At 39.9% G+C, this 21,636-nt stretch overlaps 1 protein-coding gene across 1 annotated transcript; it reads right to left on the bottom strand.

The window, feature by feature from the left end:
- Positions 1-16,271: 16,271 nt before the first annotated feature.
- Positions 16,272-20,932, bottom strand: LOC128483495 (uncharacterized). Its single transcript, XM_053459710.1, has 3 exons — positions 20,850-20,932; positions 19,183-19,253; positions 16,272-18,905 (listed from the first exon to the last, which is right to left on the bottom strand). The coding sequence occupies exon 3, from the start codon at positions 18,888-18,890 to the stop codon at positions 16,449-16,451; it is 2,442 nt and encodes an 813-aa protein (XP_053315685.1). The 5' UTR covers positions 18,891-18,905; positions 19,183-19,253; positions 20,850-20,932; the 3' UTR covers positions 16,272-16,448.
- Between the last annotated feature and the right edge of the window lie 704 nt (positions 20,933-21,636).

The following is a 21,636-nucleotide window of genomic DNA, read 5'->3' as shown; positions in this document are numbered from 1 at the left end:
GAAGAAAGAGTCATTTAAAAGGACAAAAGCGAGGATAACGTCCATTCTTCCCAAGTATGGAGACTTTTTTTTTAGAACATAGAAAGTCACATTTAAGTATCCAGTATCCAGGACTGCGGGAACACACATTTCATGGCAGTTGGATACAGGTTTCCTTGGGTTATATGATGTCCGCTTGCTGTTGGTGGCATTGGTCTTACGAGGTGATTATATCAAGAAACCCCATCTTGTAAAACTAACTACTGAAGGTTTGATAATTGTTTATAGACAGATCTGTATTGTGGGCTACTAAATAAATTAGATTAACCCTTAAATTCCTCAATTGGCATTATGGCTGTATTACCTAGTATAAGGTGGCCCCTAAATTGGTTTGTATTTACATCTGGAGCAAATTCATTAATGCCTGAGGAAGGGACCTAACAACTTGGCCTCGAAAGCTCGCAATTAAACTCTCAATGGTATCATTTTAACTGTACTTTTCATCTGGAGCAGCAAAAGAGATGGTCATTCTTAAGATATCAGATAAAAATATTGTCCAGTGCTACTGAAGCTGTTGGCAATTATCATTTATTGTAATTCGTAAAAGATGGTATTCAGCACTCTTTCCGAATTTGACAGATATACAAAAATGATCAAACGATGAAATGTTTCTTAATCCCCGTTCTCTTTTTGGAGAACCCACGATGGACGGGTGAAACTTACAGTTCCTAATAACGCTTAAGTAAATGTAAAAAGTGCCTGATGCCTTCTTTCCTGTTGGCTGTTGTGTGTTACTGGCTCGCAGTTCTAACGCAGCAGGAAATTAACCATGCGAGTACAGGAAAAAACAGTAGGAACCTGGGCTCTCGGGCTTAGGGTAAGATACTGTTTTGGAGAGACAGCAACTTGTGTTCCACTGTATGGTCTCTGGACAAAAATACATCTTATTATTTTTCTGGGTTTGAAAAATAGCATTTTCAGTGTCAGAATGGTACCCACTGCTACGAAAAGTAGACTTCTACTCTTTCCCAATTACAAAAATATGTAAGTCTATGTAGTGGCTAAGTCCCTTATGGCTTAATTCAGATAAACACAAGTTAGGAAGCAGTCGCCCCTCTCTTACACGGTTACGACAATGGAGTCTATTGCGTTGGAGCAAAAGCTGCTCAATGAGAATTGATGGATCGCTTTTATTTCATTGTGATGGCAGGGATAATGACCTGCTACCGAGCACCAGGTTTTCATGCACTTTTGTCGTCAGTCATGCCACTTTCTGCTCTAATTTAATACGTTTTTAATGTATTTGAGGAACAATACAACTTCTTTCAAAGAGCCCGAATCTCTGTCCTTTGCTGTCTGCGCTTACATTTTATGCAGTATTAAATTCCTTCGTGGTTAATATTATTAGCTTTTATTTTTGTAGCGCCAACAAATTAAGCAGCGGTTCATGGTTACGAGTCCTTTAACTGGAATAAATACATCTTGGTAATACAGATACGGTTATTTTTTTCGTGTTATACAAGGAATACTACAGCCCTGGCTTTAAAATACGGCACCATGTGAATACTGAGTCAAAATAGCATGTGATGGCCACCCACATCAGAAGAGTGGCAGGTCCAACTAGGGGGTGTACTTGAAAATAAAGGTGGAGAATGAGTGAAAACATGAGCAACAACTTGTTGTGTGATAGCTAGCAGGTAGAAACTTGCATTTGTCTCCATTATTGGTCCCTCGGCTCTTCTGATAAACGCTGTGTGTTCTCTAATCTCTACCTCTCATAACCATTCAAGACTTCTCAAGGGCTTCCCCTACCTCCAGAGTACCCCACCCCATCTATCAGTCTCTCCCCAGTCCCCGGTCCTTCAGAAATCTCTTAAAACCCACTTCTCCACTTGTATCAGTTGATGCCTTTCCAATTTCCCACCGTACCTCCTGGCTCTTCAATCAGTCTGTCCATATATCTGGTCATTCCATTTATTTAAGCAATGGTTACACTGGGATATGGTGTGTGGCTGGTCAACCTGAAACATGTGCCTTTAGCATACGCTCATCAAGATTGTAAACCTCGTCCAAATATGTATGTGATGTGCTACTTGTTATGTCGTGTTTGCTTCTTGAATATATTAGTACTTTATAAAACAATGATTTCATATAATTATAATATTTTATATAAAGCGCAGGTGTTTTTGTTGTATGTTGTAGCACTAGCTACCTGTCCACCTACTGAATACACAGTACAACATTTATTCAATGTATTTCTGATAATACCCTGCCCGCTAAAAGCATTACTCCAATTACATTGAGTTGTCTCAATTCTCAACCGATGGCTTCCACATTAATATGTTAATAAAATTGGGTAAGTACTTTTATTCCCTGCCGTTAACAATAGTACCGGTTACAGATGGAATTTACATAACATAAGCTAACGATGAAACGACTCACAATGCTTTCTGCAGGGGATGATTCTGAGAAAAAGTATGTATATTAAGGGCACTTCATTAACATGCAGGTCTAGTCAACTGCGAATGACAACAGGTATTTATTTTTTATCCTCCCTACTGCTCTTTTTTGTTTTGGTAACACTTTTTCTTTGAGACCGAAATACAATGAAAAGTCAAAATCAAGGTTTTCACCAGAATTCCAAGGGTACTTTGCTGTTGGCCAGTAACACCATTAAGCACAACCAAGGGATTTATTTACTGAACTGTGAGTTTGCACATTATTTTTATTATTAATTATTATTATTATCTTTTATTTATATAATGCCAACAAATTACGCAGCGCTTTATACAATACATATATTCAAGGGGTATGACTAGAATTGACTAAGACAAACTGATACATTAGGTGAGGAGGGCCTGGCTCCCAAGCTTACAATCATGAAGCTTACACCAGGAAGGGCCTCTGTGGCATGCTTCTCCTTTAAGAAGGGTATTAGCGTTAGTTGGCTGTAATGTTCAATGTGCCCAATAAATGCCTGGTTTATAGTATATATCCCTCTGGGAACTAATAAAATTGCATTTTATACAAGGCATTATATTCTTAAAATATCCTGGTTTTAACATATTGTGTTAATGTAGCACTATGGATAACGCTGTTTTTTGAATGGAGATATAGGGTGTGATATTGCTTCCATAGAATTATTACTGCAAATAAAGAAATATATTCATACTTGTAGATAAGTCATAAAATAAAAACAAAGAATTTGACGGCAGATAACCAAGTAATCTGCCCATTTGTCTTGATGTAGAGACTCAGACCTTAATCAGTCTTTGATCTTGTCTTAGATATGTCAACAAAAATGGACAGTGCGCTATATATATATATATATATATATATATATATATATATGTGTGTGTGTGTGGGTGTGTGAAGAGTCAATAATATAAAGTAAAAAATACAAACACTGAATTAGGAAAAATATATGTAATTAATTAAACAAATTAAATATAAGGAAATAAAAAAAAGAAAAGCAGCATATATGTCACGGTGGTGTTTGTCACTTTGTAGCCTGTACACTTTTTCTTTATTCTTGCATGTCTTAGATAGCTTTATGCATATCTCATGTATGTTTACACTCCCTCACTGTATTACATTCTACCACTTGTGATGGGAGGCTACCCCATGTATGCACAACACTCAGTAAAGTGAAACTTCCTTACATTACATCTAAACCTCTGACCTTGTAGTTTTAGATTATGGCCTCTTGTTCTAACATGTCTCCTTTGAAATAAGCCTCCCTCCTGCACTCTCTTTAATCCCTTAAGTGTTTAAATGTTTCACATCAAAATCATATACAAAAACATAATACCAAGCCAAAATTAAGCATAGGATGCTTTCACCATGAACTTAATGCACCACTCACATTGATACAACTGGTTTTAGAGTTGACACCAAATATTAAAACAGTAAAGGACGAACTGCATAAAAGTTAAGCTTACAAGAGTAAAATTCTATCTTCATGCTGTTCTGCGGGAGGGGAAGAGCTTAGCTGATTTTTCTGGTCATTTTATAATCCAAACCTGTTCAGATTTATTTTGTACAATTATTATGACAATCTGCCTGTCTCAATCATAAAAGCGACTAAACAGTTAAATGTAAAAGTCCAGGGCTGTCCAACAGGTAGCCCAAGAACTAGTCAGCTTGCCACCCACCACGCTACTAGCTGTGTCCTGCCACCACCCCAATGCAGGATAATGGAAAGGCAGAGAAAGTGCCCCCCCCCCGATCTCAATATTGTGTAGCTGGTCATAATGTAACATTACTGGGGACAGTCCCTAGACCCTCGATAATGGGGGGCTTACAAGGCTTCCTAAGGGCATGCCATGGCAATCTGTTGGAACCAAAATCCTCACAGAGGCATCATCAGTACAAAGCTGTCCCGAGACACAGCATGTGAGCAGCTTATGCTCTGCATACATTAGATGGCCCTACAATAAATTGGTTTGACCTACATGGGGCATTGGCAAGTGTCTGTATTGTAGATTAGAAAACAGTGTGCTGTAACCAGCCTTACCTGGTAATTAACAGTGCTGGGCTGACGTACATTATAGACGGTAGACAGCACACTGTCTACTTCATGAAAACACACGTTTTGTATAACAAACACACGAAGCTGTGGAATCTATTTACAAGTAAATGACTATAGTATTTCCAGATCAGATGGTGAATGGTCTCCTCCCTACTCGTGTGCCTCTGGTGTTGAGGGATTGTCCATATATGAGAGTAGGGTAAAGGGGGAAGATAAAAGAATGTACCTCTACTGAGGTGCCATTTGTTGCGGGACAGGACTATACATCCTGTTAGTTGGGACACATCAGCTTGCTATTTCCATATGTCTCATAACTACAGCTGAAAATCCACACGTACATTTCTTCTCCATCACAGCTCACATAGCAGTGACAAAACAAACCTTTATTACATCCTTTCCGCCCCCCCACAATTAGGGTTTTCTAGCTTTTCTATCCAGACAGGGCCCCTGGAGAACCTAGAAAATGCATTGAAATGTAATTGAAATGCAACACTGTTGTGATGTGCAATCAGAAAAAGACGCAGGGTAACCCATGAAATGTAATAAAAATAAAGTTGCAATCATACCGTATATCAGTCAAATTAAAACCTAACTTTTAATAAAATGATTCCATATATATATCCCCTAAGGTCACTATAATAAATAGATGCGGACAAAGGAACAGTTAAAACCTGACTGGTTTAAATTCAGTAGATATCTAAAGGATTACCGCCTCCATCTCGTGACTTGCAATCATTAACGTAAAGGACTATATAGGATTTCTACGCTTGCTTTAAGCTATTCTTCTCATTTAATTATCATTGAAGTTAAAAAAAACTCTGATTTTTATTTTTCTGACTTCTCTAGACAATACTGGATATAAATAGCTTAAATACGTTACATGCAAAGCATGTGAGAGCACTTTTCATTCCCGTGCACAGTCATTTCGCGTGGTTCAGAAAGCTCCACCTAGGCTTTAAGCCTGAATCTATCCTCTGCGTCTCGTTTACTTGAATCTGGCCCTCAGTCCAGTGAAGATGTTTGCAAACTCCAGGGAAGCGCCTGAAGTCTCTCACAACAGCTGCTTTTCCTGTTTCTTTGTTCCAGCACTCCTCCCCCAGTCACAATCCCCCCTCTCTTTCATTCACACACAATCATGTAAACTGAAACCCAACAGATTTCCTGCTCACTGTTTTCCAGGGACACAAACAGGGAGGATTCACTTCTGTACAATGTGGAGTACAAGATCTGTGCTTAGCTACAGCGTGACCCTTAATTTAGATTGTTCAAGCCATTGAAGCGTTGCATTTTGGTAGCCTCATGCTCATTCTGCTACATTTTATACATTTTGGCATTAATAATACGGTAATATCATACTGTTCTTAATTTGTCCTGGCAGTGACTTAATTTTAGCGTGATGACTACTGTAGAATAAATATTACATGACCCCTGTGACACTTTCTAAATATACCCCTCTTGGAATTCAGATCGAGTTGTTGGTTTAACTAACGTCTTTCTATTCCAGCTACAGCAGAAGCAATGTGACTGTATTAATAGAGCTCATTGCAACTGCGTTTTATTGCTTGCGGATAAAGCATTGGGGTAGAAAGCTGGCTGGAATCGATGTCTGTGACACAGTATATGAACATTCATATGTCCATCAGAAAGTTTGATAAATGTCATGTTTTTTTGAAAGTTATTTAGAAAGCGCTAGTAGATTACAAAGGGCTTTTATAATCAGTGGGTTAATTTCAAAATCACACACAATAACTGGTGTAAAAAAAAGAAGAGGGGCCTGCTCCTGTGAGCTTACAACCTGGTCGGTGGTTGAGGGGAGGTGAAGCAGTAGGAGAGGGCTGCTTGGATGGGGGTGAGTTGGTAGGGTCCAAACGATCTGTAGAGTTGCTTGGTCATTCAGATGGCTTCACTAGGAGCCAAACATCTAATATTTAATGCCTACCCCCCCCCCTGTTGCCAGTAAACCAGTTTGGGTCAGGAAGTACCAACATATTGTCTTCTGTGGTGGAAGGGTCAGGAAGTACCAACATATTGTCTTCTGTGGTGGAAGGCAAATATGAGATTGTATCAAGTTGTATGAAAACCATGTTTATATTTGTGTATATATTTAGTATAAATACAATATAAAGATGGAGATGACACATTTTCACATGTACATTTTTGTGCACAACTTGAGAAGCAAAAACAAACTCAAAATGCATTGTTAAGATACCATGGGGTCACCAGACCCTTTTGGGGCACTACACGAACCATTTTTTGCTCCCCTTTCTTTTCCAAAGCTGATTTGACTCCTGTTCACCCCTGGATTTATTAAAAGCAGAAGAAATGTTAGAAGAAGAGGTCATAATATCAAACTAGAAAGTCAGAGGTTACGTTTTACTTTAAGGAGAACGTTTGGGCACAGAGAAAGCTGTTAGTCTGGTGAAACCTATGTGCTGGTGTTATTTAGTAGGATTTCTATGTTAGAAATGTTTATAATTGTGTTAAGAATTAAATGCACAATATAAGAAGAGGAGAAACACAAATGAAGAAAGCTTAGGTTCCTTTTTACGTAAAACTCTATTTCTAATGTCTCAGGCCAATGGTTGCCAACTTAGTCCAAGTGTGCCTTGGTTGGCCACTGCTGCCCCAAACCAACCGTGTTTCCAATGCCATATTCCTGCATGGGCTTGCTTGCAAACATAGAAAAAGAACTGCATGGGAGAACCCTGTATAGCTGCTCCGTAAGCTAGGCATAGTTTCATATGCTAGGGCAGCTAAAAAAAAAAAGCACAACTATATAACAAAAGTCATATGGGAGATTTGAAACATTTAAAATATATTTTAAACAAGACTATTTAACCGTTCTAATAAATTGTATTTTGTTAGTTACTTTCACTTGCTTTTGATGTACAAGGGACACGATTTAATGAGCCATGCAAACAGAGTGAAAATTACATGATTTGTGATTAAAAGACCTGTTGGAAATCAAATTTGCAAGGTGGAATTGAGATGATCATAAAAAAAAATGCTACGATAAAAGCTAGAGGAAACATTCAACCTTCCGTGATTCCATAGGGGGCACTGAAAATGAGTGCATGTACAATAGATACATTTTAGTCAGATTTTCTGGTGATGCATAACCAACTCTAGAAATGTGTAGACCGCGCTTAACTCAATTAACAAGCTGTTAAAAATAACACTCCGCACGTGAATAGAGACTAAATACACTTTAACCTTTTCATTGCCGGATGGATAATTTAATAATCTACGCTATAGAGTGCAATGTACGTAGTGCCCACACACGTGTGTGTGTGTAATGAAAATTATTTTAATAATTGGTAATAACAAGAACATTGTTATCCATGCATTAATAGCTGCAAGTACCCCTGAATAAGCAACGTAAAGGGGAAATGAAAAATAGCCTAATTAAAGGTCATATTCTACAATTTAATAAATTGCCATCACTGCAAGGGTTATATATATATATATATATGTAATATATATATATATTGTGACAGATCCTGTAGCATGAGGGCTGTAAATGTCACAGTTAAGGATCTCCAGCACAATCCTCTAGGGTAATAAGGCACAAGAACATTGAATTGTAGCAAACAGTGGTTTAAATTGAACACACCAAAACAAAATCATAAAAGAAACAAACCTAGCTCCCAATTGGAGCCTCTCTAGCTATACAGTGCTGGCCCAGATTGACCAGCCTAATCACCCACTAACTACACCTCTCAGCCAGACCCAGTTAAGCCAGACTCGGGAAAACCTCCCCCAGCTGACACACAAAGGTCCAGCAAGGTAATGCCTCACTTGGTTTAAGGATAGTCTTCTTCAGGGCTTCTCCTTGCCCTGGGGGCACTTACCATGGCAGTCTCTATGATCTTCAGGCTCCAGGGGGTTTTAATGCCCAGCACCAGGGCTTGTTGCAGGCTTCATAGGAATCCTGGACTGGATCCTGCAGACCTCTAGTCTCTTGGAAAAGCCGGCATGGATTTTCGACTGGAAGAGCGAATGGAGCATTGGCCCACCCTGCTCTCCAATTGCTCCATATGCATGACTTGCATAGCACCTGTGCCGAAATGCCAAACAAACCATCTCCCTGGGGTTTACAGCGTTACAATATATATATATATATATAACAAAATTATTGGGACACCTGACCAACAGGGACTTTTTATTGCATTCTAAATACATATACATTAATATGAAGCTGGTCGACTCAAGAAGGCCTGACTTGCAATCTCCGTTCAAGTTCTTCCTAAATGGGTTCAATGGGGTTGAGGTCAGGGCTCTGTGCCGGCCAGTCTAGTTCTTGTGCACAGGGACACAGGCACATCTTCCTTCCATGCAGGGCAGCGGTTTCAGCTGAAGCTGTTGATAGGGCTGGGGAGGGGAAAAAGCACCACTACATATGACATACCTAGTTGGCCTTGGAGGTTCACTTTGCCAGCTTTTCTCCCGACTCTCTTCATCCAGTCAATTACGCGTTATACAGTGTCAGCTCTACCCTTCTTGCTGGAGAAGCCTGTCCGTCTTGCACCTTCATAATTAATAGTAGAGTGGGGAGTTGAAACCAAACTCTCTTGCCAACGTTCCCTTTAGTGAATTGGATTATGTATTTGTGTGTGTATTAATGTGGGATATCCCTGTTTGCATGTATCTGGTTGTGTCGTCTAAGTATGTTTGTGTGTATGCATGTTTAAGCATGCATGCCTTTTGTGATGGCTCTTTGTGATGTTTAAGAAAGTGGTGCATGGCCTGAATATAGGGTACATGGCCTGAATATGGGGCACATGGAGCAAATGGCTACAGGCCTTAGGCTTTATTTTTCAATTGCATGTAGACACTAAACCTATGAGCTGGGGAGGTCTATTCACTAAACAGTGACCGCAAGTGAGTTGGCAAGAAAACCCAACATCAAATTCACTAATGCCTATTGCTTGTCCACTCTCACCATGTATAAACACGACTGCAGGAGACTTGGCCTAATGTGAATTGAAGAAGCCCACAAAGTGCTTAATAGTAGCAAATGCACGTTTAAAAGAAAGTTCCATCTTACCAATTTCATATGCATTAGCAAGGTAAATGGTGAATCAGCAATTTTAAGCCATTGAGATAATTAAAAAAACTCTGCTTATTCACCCCAACTCTAAGATCTCCAGAAGGGGCACTGAAACAGGTTTAAAAAAAATGTTAAAATTGGAGCCTTCCAACATTGTAAAGCAAAGCTATCCAACCTTTGCTTATGACCCAATACTGCTCGTTGTGCAGGAGTGTATATAGTCCTGTGCACCAGTGGCTCCAATTGGTTAGCGGATGCATTGCGTCCTTCATTGACTTGAATGGGTCCTGTTGAACTTTTTTTTTTTTTGACTGGTCTCTTGAAAATGATAATGAACAGCTTTGCTTGATAGCATTGGATGGACCCAAAAATGGTACGTTTTAACATCTTTTCCTCTCCATGGGCACCCTTTGGACAAAATAAAAGGGGTGTGGAGGGGGAATAATTTCAGTTCAACTTGCCCTCGTCTGAAACTTTCAAAAGTCAGATGCACTTACAAACACGTATATTAGTTAATGCTACCTCAATAAATCCATAACTTCACTCGATTTCTTAATCAATAGACCCAATAGAGCAGGCATGTCCAAAGTCCGGCCCGAGGGCCGATTGCGGCCCGCGTTCCGGACTGATAAGGCCCCACAGATAAGTTGCCCAAATATAGATCTGTTTTTTTTATATTAAAGGCAGAGTGATTTAACACCTGTTTAGATTTGTCATCCAAGTCACAAAATGAAAAGTATGCCGTTTTCAATAAACTTTGCATAAAATAGTTAATTTGCAATTAATTTTAATGGTTCAAAGAATGTCAGGCAAAATGGTCGGCCCTCGCACATGTTCACTTCATGAAATCTGGCACTCTTCGAAAAAAGTTTGGACATGCCTGCAATAGAGTGTTAAATGTCCGGGCTTATTTGTGGTCTCATTCCTGGCCTGTTTGCCTATAGAAACAAAGCTGTGATTTTTTTCTAAAATGAAACATTTAAGCCTGAAAATGATTTTCTTTTGCAAGGGTATTTATGCGTTTGGATTTGTGCGAAAACGAAGCAGAGAGCTTTGAATTTCTATTTGCATTGGATTTTTTTTACTCTCACTCTCTCTCATCCCCTCTTTGAAGAGAATGCTTCTCTTTCTCCACAGATCTGTCTGCATTATTCTGGCTCCTCAAAGTACTTCCTTGGCGGGCCCATCGGGGAAAACCTCTCCCCATTCCTCCAATCAGAGGATGTTGCTGAAGCCCTCTGCATGTCATGGATAATGCAACGGCCAAGAAAGAAGACAGAAGAACAAGAAGAAGCAAGACAAGAAGCGGAGCTGCCGAAAAGGAGACAGGGACATGGGAGTGCTTGGCAGAGAAGGTAGGAAGATATTAAAGGGAGCCTGAGAAAGGGTGAAGAAGGATGAATGACCAAAAATTTCATATACCGAATAAAATAAAAATAGTCCTCCAAATTGTGTCCAAAACAAAAGAACAAGAGACGAAATCTGTTGTCCAAAAACGGAAATTTATCCAAATCAATTTTAGTCCATGTGCACATGTGTATACAACCTGGTGTCCAGAAAAGTCCCCATTACCATTATTTATGATAAAATATAAAATGACTTTTTCCCCAATTTTCTTTTGAAGAGTAGATGTGTCCTGTCTTGGTACAGTAGTTAAAATCATATGCTATTTCTAACCTCCAAAGATGACATATGCAAAAATGTACAAAGGTTTTTTTTTTATTAATTGGCACCTCAAGTTTGGTTTATACATAAACTCTATATTTTTTGTAGTTCTTAACTATATGCAAAGCAACACATCATCTTCTTTTTAAGAACCATTTGTTATTCGGCACAAATGCCTATTCCATGGATTTATAGTTCTGTGTATAGTTCAGTGTACGCAGTCTGATAACATGTTCTCATTGTGTTATTAGACACAACATTGATATTTTTATTTTTTATCTCCAGAAGCAGTACATGGCTGATTTTATATGTGAAAACCGAATGAGTCAGTTTTCTTCTGTATTAGCAACCAGTAACTGCTGGAATCTAGTGGTAGTGATGCCTCGAGCCAGTGAATCTTGGCAAAAAAAAAAGGAAAGATGTTACGGTCTATATTTAAGAATTGTGAAGCCCCGAGTCATAGTTGCTAACATGCTGCCACGGTCTGTACACAACTCCCACATTCATTAGAACTGGATGTCATGATTTAACTATGCATTATGCAGGGCCAATGTAACCCTCATTACAGGAGAAATTGGTGTTAGCCCTTAATTATGCAGGGTGCGTGACATGAACCCTTTTAATCCACCTACAGTCTCATGGTTTACTAAATACATGTCCCAGTGCAGGTTGAGGTTCTGTTCTAAAACACATTGCTATGGACAACCTGTCCCTGGGGTTCCTCCTCTCCTGTGTCTTCCTCCACCTTGATCCTTGAATGCGTATTCCTGCTATATCCATCTGCTGTACTGTGCTGCTTGAGGGTTTTTGAGGAGCCTTGTTCAGCGCTTTACTTTGTTCATTGTAGCTCCTTGCCAGACTGTTACTGCTGCTCCCTTAGGGCTTCCCTGTCTCCTGTATATCTTAGCAGCTACACCTCTAATTCTTGATCTTTCTATGCTGGAAGAACCCTGCACGGAGTTCAATCATCCATACGCAGAACTTGCTTAAAACATTTATCCACTAACTGCTTAACACTATATACTCTACCTTGGCTTGCTGGCCACCTGCTGGATATAACAGAACTGTCTGTGATCAGCTTGCTGCACATTCTGTTTGAGCCACATTTCTGAGTGGTATTACCTGCTTCTATACATAATACCTGTTCTGTTTCTATCACCTTTAGAAGGTTTATTTGCACTCTATCAGCTTTCTGTATAGTGGATCAGTCACCAGCAGGCCCTAACAAGTCCCTCTCCAACCTAGCCCTTTCCTGTCTATATCCGCACCCCCTAACAAAGGCATCCCATTTTTTGTGTATTTCTTATTATGCCGAAGCACTTAAATTCATCTGAGCTGTCAATTAAAATATACATATGGCGAATATCTAAACATATCAACTACACTAAATACAGTATATTTATTCTTATTGTGTCAACATGCTTATGGTTAAACCAATGAGGTCTATATTAATATGTTAAAAATTCACAGCTGCATAGGTATAAAAATATCGTGTCAATAAAAACTGATACTATTCTGCACAATAAACAAAGGTTTCCAGCAATTAAAGTCTATCCAGTTACCGTTCTCTAGCGATTCAAGGTTAAATCAGAAATACAGTAAGCGTTGAAGGCATGGGACAAGACTATTTTACGCTACAGGACAAGAGCAGATCTGTTGCAAACTGACTGGAGCATTCAGCAACAATGGAGGAACCATGATCACAAAAGACATACCGTATTGGCTCGGATATAGGCCGCCCCCGTATATAGGCCGCACCCTAAAAGTTTGGTGCTTTTTTAAAGAAAAAGTTTTTTTCTTTAAAAAAGCACCAAAAGACATGCTGCCACTCTGTCCCTCCCCCCCCCGAGATATGCTGCCACTCTGTCCTCCCCCCACTCGAGATACGCTGCCACTCTGTCCCCCCCCCTCGAAATACGCTGCCACTCTGTCCTCCCCCCCCTCGAGATACGCTGCCACTCTGTCCTCTCCCCCCCGAGATATGCTGCCACTCTGTCCCCCCCCCCCGAGATATGCTGCCACTCTGTCCTCCCCCCAACTTACCAGAGCAGACTCCCGGGTGTCTTACGGGGCCGGAGGGGGACATCTATGCACATCGTGTATACAACTCCCGGCGCCGGTACTCAGCGGAAGTACCGGCACCGGAAGTTGTATACGCGTATTGCGTAGGTGTCTTCCGCCGGCCCTGCAAGACACCCGGGAGTCTGCCCTGGTAAGTCGGGGGGGGGTTAAAATGCATCGTGTGGACGTTCACCGGCAACGGCGCATCGCTGCTGCCGGTGAACGTCCGTGTGATGCGCTTAGACAACCTCCCGTGCCGGTACTCCCCCCCGTGGGAAGTGCTGGCAGGGGAGGCTGTCTGAGCGTATCGGGGAGTAGGATGCAGGTCCCCTGCACCGCTGCGGGGGATCTGTATCCTAACCCCGCTGCCTGCCCGGCGCCCGGGACTGCATGCAGTCCCGGGCGTCGGGCGCTAGACCCCGAATATAGGCCGCACCCCCACTTTAAAGTCTTAAAGTGGGGGAAAAAAGTGCGGCCTATATTCGGGCCAATACGGTAATTGGTCCGTCACTAATAGTAACAAATTGCATTATAGTAGTTAGGCTCTTTAAACATATTACTTAAAAAAACCAACAACAACCTGGTCCTTAAGGGGTTAAATTATTTTTGTACCCTTCGTGAAGCTGTTTTAAAATTTTTGCTTTGCTCGTGTTTACCTGCCATTTTTTTCTTCTTTGTTTAGTGTACCCACACAACTTATGTATTTTTTTTCTTTTTCAGAACAAGAAGGGCTTTCTTCAATTTGTTTAATGATATAATATGATTTCATAAAAAAAGTGAAAATGTTTTAGTCATCTAACTCAAAGGCTAATGAAAAAACCTGCTACATAGATTGTTTGTTTATAAATACCCAATGTTTTCTTTTTTTTTTTTTTGCACGTTATTGGGCAATAAGTACGTGTATTGCTATTTCTAAACCATTTTTCAAATCTGTTAATCCTGTTCCCATGTTCTATATGGCCTAAATTGGCCAATTCAATTTTCAAACATGAAACCATATATTTTTTAAAACAAAACACCACAGGGTATTTCAAATAGTGGTATTTTAACACTTTCCATGCACTAATTCTACCACCAGCCTTTGAGAAACCAGTATACTGTAAATTTACTGCTACAAGTTTGTGGTAGTCATTTTTTGTGTGTTTAACACACATTGCACGTCATGCATGAACTTGTAGCTCCTGGTATATGTCACAGCCATACACCTCAATATGTGTTCAGCAAGAACCTTTTGAGTAAAGTTATACCGGCCACGTGGCCACATTTGGGAGGTGTACATTTTTCATCTGGTGAGCACATGATCACAGACACAATATAATGCACAACCATCCTCCTATCAGACAAGAAGGGTTAGATTAAGGGTTTGATCAGGAGTCTTTTACACACTAGATCAGTGCCTATTCATCAGATCATGGTACTACTCATGTCAGTATCCAAATTAGAGGTCCATCGGGTGCTAGTTTATATGAATTGCAAATTCTTAACGAACATATACAGTGCTTGAATTTTCTCCTGAGGAAGCCGACGAGCTATCGGCGAAACGCGTTGAGAGAGATATACAAGACAAGAGATTACACACCGGAATATCTGCTGATTCAGGACAGCCTGTCTATATACGCTTCTGCACACTATTATAATTATAGTTGTGCCATGTCCAACCGTAAGTGCATCCAGACTTTTTTTAGACTATTCCTGTGGAAGATATTGCACCATTTCCGGTTTATTTGCTTTTACAGATTTTAGAAGTTTTTAAATTGAACGTTCGACTGAATCCTTTGATGAGCCTGTTTTATCCAGCCCGCTTGTGAGTGGATCTGACACCATATTAAACTTATTTTTAGTATTTACAGACTGCACCATTATTGTATTTTATTTTTCTCCCTATGTATATGCGCTCCATGGTTTACCGTTCAACTTTGTAAACACTGTGAGGTGTTGTTGGAAGCTGCTTACATTTGGGGAGTATTATTATTTTTATTTATTGAACACGTGGAATTTAGGTTCTTTGTTTTTTTTTCTACATATACATACAACCATATCTATTGAATATTTTTTTTAAGAGGGTGGTGCTTTTAAGAAAATTATTGAATCTACATCATGTCTAGTATTTTCTTTATATGATATATGGCAATATATTTGTTTCTTGTGTGGTTTTAATTCCTATACTTTATTAAGTGATGCAGGGGTTGCCCTAAACTAGGTGTCTATGCATAGCTTACCTTGCCCATGAGAAAAAATAAACTCTTAACAATTTTTCTTTGTCAGAGGACTACCAAACAGGATGATGATCTGTTGTCAAAAGAACATACACCCTTAACTGATATTGCCATAATTTACAGAAGAGCGTGCATACCTAGGCTTGATTATTATAATTTTTTTCGTATTAAAAATTATAAATACTAAAAGAGGCTAATTGAGTGCCACATCCCCTTTTATTTATCTGATATGGTTCTGTGATACATACGTTTATGGAGTTTGCCAAGGGAGTTTTTTCCTCAGCCTCTATAATGCCTGTTGAATTGTTAATTCAAGACAAATTACAAGTTTGGCTTACAATAACAAAAAAAGACATAATATGAAAAAACATAAAATAAAACACTTACCTTAGTGAGAAGATGCAGCTACAGCTCCCCAAACTCCTCCGTAAGGCAATAACTGAAACAGCCAATCAGTGTCAGGAAAGCACTCCCCACTGAACTCAATAGGAGGGCTTTCCGAGCATGCAGGGTCTTATTAGACACTCATGATGTTTGCCAAGCCAGGTCACCATCGACTAGCAATAACTAGATCACACCAAGAGATACGTCCATCGGAACACATCTCCCGTGCTGAAAATAGTAGGGGTGGAGTAAATGTCCCCCACCATAATTTAAAGGGATCACTTAGCCATCATATACAGCGGTCATATGAAGTGTCCCTTTAAAAGGTGTTACTTTTTAATTATTTGGTTGTTTTCTCATGTAATATTTTCATCCCCAATACAAATTACAAAACAGTATAACTTTAGTCAGATTCAATACATTAGAAAATAATTTCTTTTTTCACTGTAAAACATTTATAATTGACAACTTATTTTAAAATCTTTATACAACAGAAAGATAATAAAGGGACATGATAATGGTCATTCATTTTACAATGTGTGTTTTTGACAACAGCAATCATTCAGGGATGTGGCATTGATGCAATGTTTTGAGAAAGTCTTCTGGACCGAGACTCCCACTGCAAAGCCAGGTCACCAGAGGCCATTCTGATAACATCAGCCAACATGGGGTAAATGTAGTCTATGTAGTTTTCTTCATAAAGAGCTTTGATTTGCCAAGTTTGTGATCGCTTTGGGAAATACGGTAGGCGGGTCACACCCCCTATTTCTCCATAATCACGTTGCTTGTTAACAGTGTTGTTGTGTGCCAGAACAGCAAGTTGTGTTCTCGCTACAATGCCATCCACTGTCAAATGAGTTCCTTTTGGTCTATACTTCATCAATATATCGTGGAATACCTCCTGACCTCCAGCATGACAAAATTGGCTGAGATGCTCTAGATCTTCTTGAAGCTTTTGATCCAAAATGACACTTTCCATCTGTCTGTAGGGCACACCCTCTATGCTCAGCCAGGCTTTACTTTTTTCCTCATTCTCTGTTATAGGCGGATGGTCGCATGCGTGAAATAGTGTCCCATCATCCCACTGATGCACATTCACAATATGGCGTAGAAGTGAATTCCATCTCTCACGTAACATACCAACACTGCCCTTACAAAGGGAACTGCAGGCCCACAGATGATTTACAACAGATTTTGTCCATAGTGCTAAAACTTCGCAGGACTTCTTTTTTGATATTGTTGTCAATTTTTTTGTTAAACTTTTGCAATAATGCCATATATCAAACTCATGATGAATTTTTTTGTATTCTTCACGCATGATTTTTTGAATTCCAGTATGTCTGTCTGTGGCAATGATACCAATCTTCAGTTTATGATTTAAAAGATTATTCATGCACCTTCTGAAGGCTTTTGTTTCCATAGCAACCAATGATGTTTTCTCAGATACCTGAACTGTCTGGCATTCGATGATTTTGTTGGTTTTTTCCTCCAACAAGCTATACGTGTAATATTTTGCAGAAAACCCAGGGCTATCGCAATGACCATCCCCAGACAAGCATAATGCTTTCCCCTTCAGAGAGATTATGTTGGCCTGCTGTTCTTTTTTGTAGTATAAATCAACTACAGGAAATAGGAATTTTTTTTGATTAATCAAGTGTGCCGATTTTGAAATGAAAGGCATTCCAAGTATTTTGAACATCTCTGCAACGTTTGCATAGTTTCCCCCGCTGAACAATATGGATGCACTGCTTAAAACATTGCCAGCAGCTTGTGTCCCAATCATCGGTTGGCTTCTCCATAGTTCACTCTGATGATAATTTGCACATGTACCGTAGACGATAAGTACTGTTCCAGTAATTTCTTTGTGACGTTGGATGATTGGTGCATCACATGAGTCCAGATGAGCACACCGAGTTAAATTTCTTAGTAAGTCATCAAGGCAGGTCTCAAAAACAAGAAATTTTTTTTGTGCCACTATATCTTCTGGAGAAGCTTCTCTAACAAAGGGCAGTTCATCTACATCAGCCTCAACTTCTACAGTAAAATCCGAATAGGTGGGAGAATGCTCTTCACATTCAGATGATTCAAACAATGCATCCAAATCTGATTCACTTTCTTCTATCACTTTATTTCTTCCTTTAAGAACACGCGATAACCCTAATTTCGACGAGGTCCGAATGCCACGTTTAAGAGGACGTTTGTGAAGGCTTTTCTTAGAAGCCACAGTTGTTTTTTTCTTTTTTTGCTTAGTTGGCTTTGAGTGTTCAGATGTAGCAGGAAACTCTACTTTCTGAGCCAAGACATCAGTTTGCTCTAACAGATCTTCAAATAGACCAGTCCATGTACCAACATCCTTCATAATTATCAATCTATCGGTTGAGGTCTTACAATTTCTTTTACCACGGAAAAAGGATGTCTGTGTTGAAACTGAACGCCTCCCGTAATTGAGTGTAAATGTCGATTTGTCCGATGTTTTTGGTGTTTCTGTATTTGTTCCCTCAGAGACACAGGTGTTAAATGTGAATGGACTACTTTCATCAGTGTAGTCATGGTCCATAAAGCGCTTACGTGGTGGTGGTATTACTAAGCCAGCAGTTGCTTTTGCCTGAGCAAGACAGTTTTCAAATGAGGTTGACGGCTGAATTTCGGATCCGTTAGAAGACTGAGATGAAGTGGATACTTCTGTGCAATCTGGTACTTTAGGTGAATTAATCACACGGGAGAAAATGGAAGGTATGCTGTCAGGCTTCAGGCACTGTCTGACACCAACAAGATGGTATGACTCTGAAGTAAAGTGTTCTGAGCAAACTCTAAAGGCGTTTCTTGTCTTTGGATTCCTGATACGTTGCACGGTCTCCTCTACGTCTCCAAAATCTAGTCCGATAGCTTCTAGCCATGATTTGATACGATCCTCACTTATCGGGAATAGGTGAAGCGTGAACTCCTCACTAGTCTTGCCCTTGCGGTGTCTATTTTTGCAACGGGGCACAATGCACTTTGGCATGTTGAATATCTGTAACTAAAATAAAATACCAATACAAAGATGTTATTTGTATGCTTTTATATTACTGGTGTGTGTGAATGTGAGATGTGAATAGTGTGTACAGAAAAAAATTAAACATTAACCCCCTGAAAGAAATGAACTTCAAAACATCAGAAAATCTAAATTTAGGTATTTCCATGACACCTAGTATAAAAAGTACTTTGTTAAATCAATCCAAAGTAATAAAATGTAACCAAACGAAATATATATGCAAATGTGAGAAATGTGAAGAGACAAAAAAACAAAAACTTACCAAAATAAAGTTGATCCCCTGAAAGAAAGTAACTTCAGAATTCCAGCAGCAAGGAAAATCTTCCCAAGCCCCTGCAAAGCATGCAGAAATAAAGGTCAAGTTTATGTAAACCCACAACATCCATGCTTTATGTGGATTACGGTATTTTGAACAAAATAAAGTAATAAAAGTATATAGTGTACATAAATGAGATCTGAAAGGTAACGACAAAGCATATTCTACAAAGGTAATCTTTATAAGTCCCTTCCAATAAAGAAGTTGAGTTTTTTTTTTTTTAACTTACATATTATTATTATTATTTACCGTTTCATATAGCTCCATCATATTCCATAGCGCTGTACAATGGGTAGATATATGTATTTAATAAGCATTTTAAAAGTGTTAAAATGTGTCCAGTTAAAGGCACAGTGGAATCAGATGCCCTTCCTTTCTTCTGGGCCACACTACCTGAAGGGAAATGTGAACCCATTCTTCCCTTCCTGGACAAAAAGCATGTGGGAAGACCGGATCTTTTTGGCCCTTGCCTGCAAGGGGAAGATGACTAAAAATATAATTGGAGGGAGGGGGTCACCTAACTCAAGGCTCTTTATGTGACCCCACTAGGTGCCTCATGGCACCCGCTTTACTGCGTCCCCGCAATAAAAAGCACAGGGCGGCAGATTCGTGATGGCAGAAGATAAGCAGCAGATCTCCACAAGGTGAGGTCTGTACGTGTATACTATAGTGTCAGAATCAGTGTGTATGTGTATAGTGCTGGAGTCAGTCTGTGAGTATGTGTGTGCTGTAGTGCCAGATTCAGTGTATATGTGTGCATAGCGTTAGAGTGACTCTCTTTATTTATGTACAGTGTTGTTAGCCTGCGCACATGAGTGTAGAATGTTAGTGTTTGTGAGCATAAGATGTTAGCGTGTTTCTGTTACTGTATGTTAGAGTGTGCGAGTGCGAGAATAAGTTAAACATATAAGCGTGAGCCTTTATTATGTACATTTGTCATGAAGGGGTTAACTGCAGTACTGTACAACTTGGCAATGCAAGGCAAAGGTGGCTTTAAATATAAAAAGCTTACATCACTGGGGGAAACGACACGATGAGGGAAACACAGCCGACTAGGGCTTGCGGACCCTTTTAAAACGGTGTTCCCACAGTCTGCTTCCTGAAATGGTCATTGGATGGGTGCAATTCCAAGCATTAGACGAGTAAACACGAACACTTCTCTCACCTGGTACCCAGGCTAAGGGCTCATGACAATATTTACAGAGGATTGCAAGGGATACCTTAGCAGAAAAACACAAGCGCAGGGGAGCTTCCACATTTAAACCGTGGGCGTGGACCTTTAAACATGATAAACCTCGCTGTCCTGAAACATCTTCGTTATAGACACATATAAATGTCACCATAACATAAACCGACTAACCATGGTTAACCCGTTGTGTAGGGGTTATGCAGGGCAAGCACCAAAACCCCCCACATTCTGTAGCTTTGAAAGTGTTAACTATGGGGCATCCTGCTGACCCACATCTGAAGCATAACAAGCACGCAGTGCCTTCACTTCTGTTTGTTCGGGTAAAGTCACGTGTCTTAAAAACACATTGTTGTAAAATATCTTTGCACTGCCATAAATGCGCTGCGCCACATGTCCTCTAAATATAACAGCTTCAGCGACTTACTGCATTAGTTCTCATGGAGCATGTTGCACTTTGTGAATGCGCTCGCTGTACTACAAACACCACAGCTTTCAACACAGACAGGAACGGGAAGCGCTTCCTTTCATGCATGGCTTCCCGCGTGTTCTAAACACTAGAGAGGCAATCCAAACATAAGTATGTGTCTCTATTCGTAGAACCATTTTAGCGGATCCACCGGAACGAATACAATTGAATGCCGGTTATTGAGGGGGGGGGGGGAGCGTTACTTCGCATTAAATAATCACTGTCTGTATAACTACTAAATAGTATACGGAAAATGTTTTCTAGAATCTATGTGTTATCAAAAGAGTCACTGCGGAGATAACTACCTGAAGTTCAAAACCTATTGGGACAAAGAGTTCAATCAAATAGTTCCCAGGCATGATAATGAAGGTCCAATCCTAAAAAGCTTCTGCTTCAAGAGAAGTTTGACTGGACCCCTGTGATGTATAGATTTCATTTGTTCAGTTATACATTATACAGGGCCAGATTATCCCATCTTGCTGGAGGCACCTGCCAGTGTCTGCCCTTTATAATGAATAGTAAAATGAGTTAAACCCACAAGTCACCTACCAGCTCTCCCTTTAGAGGACAGACCCCAAGTTGTGAAGAGGCGACCACCATTTGCCGCTCCTTTTAAGGATGTGTAACTTGGTGGTGTATACCTTTCGGCGGGGTAATGCACCATGTGAAATGTGTATATGGCCTAATGTCACGTTGGTTCAGAGTCAAACAGCGCCGTGTCTCTATTATCTGGCATATATTGGCT

This window comes from Spea bombifrons, chromosome 1 (assembly GCF_027358695.1).
Source record: "Spea bombifrons isolate aSpeBom1 chromosome 1, aSpeBom1.2.pri, whole genome shotgun sequence".
NCBI classification, from domain to species: domain Eukaryota; kingdom Metazoa; phylum Chordata; class Amphibia; order Anura; family Pelobatidae; genus Spea; species Spea bombifrons.
This window is presented reverse-complemented; position numbering and strand designations above follow the sequence as displayed.

Coding starts and splice junctions, on each gene's coding strand:
- LOC128483495 (XM_053459710.1), bottom strand. CDS start 18,890: ATGCCAAAGTGCATTGTGCCCCGTTGCAAAAATAGACACCGCAAGGGC.